Source organism: Entamoeba nuttalli, assembly GCF_000257125.1.
Source record: "Entamoeba nuttalli P19 unplaced genomic scaffold asmbl_2579, whole genome shotgun sequence".
NCBI classification, from domain to species: Eukaryota; Evosea; order Mastigamoebida; family Endamoebidae; genus Entamoeba; species Entamoeba nuttalli.
Genome location: NW_008575436.1, coordinates 1 through 4,281, shown reverse-complemented (window position 1 = coordinate 4,281; position 4,281 = coordinate 1). Strand labels below are relative to the sequence as shown.

The window sequence follows — 4,281 nt, the reverse complement described above, 5'->3', positions numbered from 1 at the left end:
ATCATTAATTACTGTTGGAAATTCTTTAAGTGTGTTTAATTGATTAAACTATTATAATTTATTTTAATAATTTCTTATATAACATAGAAATTAATGAAGATAAAAAATGAAATTGTCAATACTAACTGTATAAGTTCTTCAAATTAATATTCTCATAACGACTTAAATTATTCATAAAACATTTTAATATGTCATCATTAACTACAGTATTGTAGTAATGCCATTTGAATAAGATTATTTTGATTTAACAATTGGTTAATGTGGTGGATAGACTGAAAGAAACAAAAACAAATAAAGTCCAATAAAATCAACTTTATCTAATATAAAACAAATCCTTAAATGAAATTTGATTATTTTTCATAAACACAACAAAGGGATATTGAGTTAGTAAAGATAAGATAAAAGATATAATGAGTTTAGTTATTAACAAACTCAATAAGAGTGTAAATTAATAAAAATAATGTGTCTATTCTTACAATTATTATTGTAAAAATATAAAAATACACAAGACAAATGAAGAAAAAGAAAATGATAATAATAACGATATGAAAAAAGAAAAATATTCAATAAAAATCTTCAAATGTATTTGTTTCAAGAATAATTAATAGTTCATTATTAAATAAACTCTATATTTCAATAAAATTGAATAAGAAATAAATTACATAAAATTAATATAATTTAGAATAATTTATGAAGTAATAATTAAATTTAAAAAGTCAAAATTAAATGAAAGAAAAGAAAAAAAAAACATAAATTAAAAAACAAAAAAAAACTAAATTTTCATTTTATAGAAATTAATGAATCAAGAATATCCATTGGTTGTCTCATTCTTTGAAATTGACAATCACACAGAACTTCCTATTCAAAGTTTTCCTTTTAAACACCAAATAGATAAAAATTTCTTTAGATTCTTTTTTCCTATTGCACCATCTTATCTTCATAGTTCATTTCTTTGTATAGATTCTCAACAACAAATGTTTTGTTATGTAAAACAAACAGATGAATGTACATTTATTCTTACTTCACAGTATCTCCATTGGTCACTATTCATAAATATTCTCCTTCATCTCATTCAACTCCCTTCACCTCAAAGAGTTTTGTTCTTATCTTCACTCCATCATTTAATTCCACTACCAACATTAAACCAATTAAATTATCCTTTATTTTCATTTCATTCTCAATTACCACAACCAATAAACCAACCTTCTTCTGGATGTCTTTCATCGTTACTTTGTCTTCCTATAACTCAACTAATGATGTTATTTTCATCAATATTAAATGAAAGAAGAATTATTATTCAATCAAATTCAGCACAAAAAATATCAGAATTTATTGTTTCATTATTAGAAATATTTTCACCTTTAAAATGGCAACATTTACTTGTTCCATTTCTTCCAATCAAATATACTGAATTAACAGAAACACCAACACCATTTATTATTGGAGTAGATCCATCAATTATGGAAATTATTGATTTATTTGATATTATTGTTTTTGTTGACATTGATAAAGGAATTATCAAGAGTACTGACTCAACAATAATTAAGTCTGATTATGAATTAATTCCAAGTAAATGGATAAATTCAATTACCAATTCATTAAAACCAATTTATTCACACTCTGAAACAATAGATGATAAAAATCCAATAATTAAAAAGGCTTTTAATGAACTAATGAATTGTTTTATTAAAGACATTGAAATGAGAATTCGTTCAATGATAGAAACAAACACTGAATATAATGTAAAAGAATTTTATAAAGATTATTTCTTCCTTGGAGAAGAAAGAAAATTCATTGAAATGTTTAGTAAAACTGCTGCATTTGATCAATTTGTTCTTGAGACTGAACAAAAATATAAAAGTGAAGGTATTAAATTGAAAAGAAAACCTTCTTTACTTTCATGGTTTAACAAAGAAGAACTTATTGATGTTGATAATGCCACTCTTATTACTCCAACAAAAGAAAATCAACAACTGTTTAATTTATTATAAAGATTTGTAGATTTATATTAACTTAACAATCCACATTTAAATCTTTCTTTCCATTTATCTCATCTAATAACAATCTCTAGATTTTTTATCTTTCATTTTCTTTTAATCAAAGTTAAAATAAAAATGAGTGATTAATTATTAACAAATTGAGTGTATTATTATTTTTGTTTATTGTTTATTATTAGGAATGTCTTCTGATGTTTTTGACTCTTTTTTCATGTTCTTGATAGAAAATGATGAGTCTTATCTAAAAGTCATTTCATTTATATTTTATATCTCTTGTAATATTGTGACTAACACATCATTACCAAATCAATTATCCTGAGATTTAATTATTATTTCTATTTCTTCTTCGATTTATCTTCTGATAATATTTTAGAACCTCCTTCTTTTATATCAATCAAAACATAATATTCACTTGTTTCTTATTACTTCGTAAATTATTGTCATTCTACACTTCATTATTTGTTTGTTGTTTTCCAATTTGTTGAGTTGTTTTGTACATGAAGAAAGAAAAGAATGATTGTCATGATGTAACTTGTCAAATGAGAAGGAAGAGATAGAAAAGTCAATAATTGATGGAGACAAGAGTTGAGAATGAAAAATCAAGAAGAAAAGGTGTGTGGAAACAACAAGACAATAGGAGAGGATAAGAAGAAAAGAAGAAAAGATAAAAATTTAAGGGTTTTGACTTTTTCATAAAGAATTTATTAATGGAATGAAAAAAGAAAGTGAAAGAGTTTTTAAAAGAATAGTAAAATAAAGAAATGGTAGAAGTAATGAAAAATGAAGAGAAAAAAGGAAATGAACTAAAAAACAAGAAATAAAGAATCCATGAGTCGAGTATGTTATTTCTATGATCAAAATGTTGGAGAATTTGATTATGGATTTGGACATCCAATGAAACCATTAAGAAATAAATTAGTACATCACTTAATTATGGAATATGGAATATACAAACGACTAAATATTTATGTTTGGTCTTTATTAAAAGAAATAAAAAAAGAAATTAATGAAATAGAAACCATGGAGAGCAACAAATGAACAAATGGAAATGTTCCATTCTAAAGAATATATTGATTTTTTACAAAGAGTTACACCAGAAATGGCATTACAACCTCATTTTAAAAAGTCATTAGAAGAATTTAATTTTACAGATGATTGTCCAGTTTTTGAAGGATTATATCCATTTGTTCAAACAGTTGTAGGAAGTTCATTAGGATGTGCTATGAAAATTAATGAAAGAGCAGCAGATATTTGTGTAAATTGGTCAGGAGGATTACATCATGCAAAGAAGTCACAAGCATCAGGGTTTTGTTATATTAATGATATTGTATGTGCTATATTAGAATTACTTAAAGTTCATTCAAGAGTACTTTATATTGATATTGATCATCATCATGGAGATGGAGTTGAAGAAGCATTTAAAGCTACAAATAGAGTAATGACATTTTCATTACATAAATATGGAGATAATTATTTTCCTGGAACAGGAGATGTAGATGAAGTTGGAATTGATGAAGGTAAGAATTATAGTATTAATGTACCATTAAAAGATGGAATTAATGATGAAGGATATCATAGATTATTTTATCCAATAATAGATAGAATTATGGAAGTTTTTCAACCAAGTGTAGTTGTAATGCAATGTGGAGCAGATAGTTTAAATGGAGATAGATTAGGATTTTTTAATTTATCAATTCAAGGACATTGTGATTGTATGAAATATGTTAAAAAGTTTGGACTTCCAATGATTCTTGTTGGAGGTGGTGGATATACTGTATCTAATACTGCAAGATGTTGGTGTTATGAAACAGCAGCAGCTTGTGATTTAAATATTCCTGATCAAATTCCAATTAATGATTATTTAGAATATTATGTTCCTGATATGAAAATCACTATTTCTACAAATCCACAAATGAAAAATTGTAATAGTAGAAATTATATTGAAGATATATTAAATAAAGTAATGGCAATTCTTGAAGAAGTAGGAAATTCTAATTTACCTATTGTTCAATTTACTAATCCACCTCGTATTGATGAACATACAATAGAAATGGAAATAGATGAAGACCAACAAGATTTTAATGATGTTTCTAATGGATTTATTAGAGACATACCATTAAACATAGACTCAGATGAAGTAATAAAGATGTACACTGAACCATTACCAATTTATCCAAAAAGTAAATTATTCTGTACTGAAAATTTCAAAGAATTTGAATAAAGAAAAAAAACGATGTGTAAAAACTTTATGACATAATAAATTGATTTTTGGTTTTTTTTTTTT

At 24.6% G+C, this 4,281-nt stretch overlaps 2 protein-coding genes across 2 annotated transcripts; both read left to right on the top strand.

Annotated features, from left to right (window-relative positions):
* Positions 1–797: 797 nt before the first annotated feature.
* ENU1_033250 (DENN (AEX-3) domain containing protein) lies at positions 798–1,991 on the top strand (the record flags this gene model as incomplete). Its single annotated transcript, XM_008857359.1, has 1 exon — positions 798–1,991. The coding sequence occupies one exon, from the start codon at positions 798–800 to the stop codon at positions 1,989–1,991; it is 1,194 nt and encodes a 397-aa protein (XP_008855581.1).
* Positions 1,992–2,825: 834 nt separating this feature from the next.
* On the top strand, positions 2,826–4,218 carry ENU1_033240 (histone deacetylase, putative; the record flags this gene model as incomplete). The annotated part of the gene is made up of 2 exons (XM_008857358.1): positions 2,826–2,966; positions 3,013–4,218. 2 exons carry the CDS (start codon positions 2,826–2,828, stop codon positions 4,216–4,218), a joined length of 1,347 nt encoding a protein of 448 aa, XP_008855580.1.
* Between the last annotated feature and the right edge of the window lie 63 nt (positions 4,219–4,281).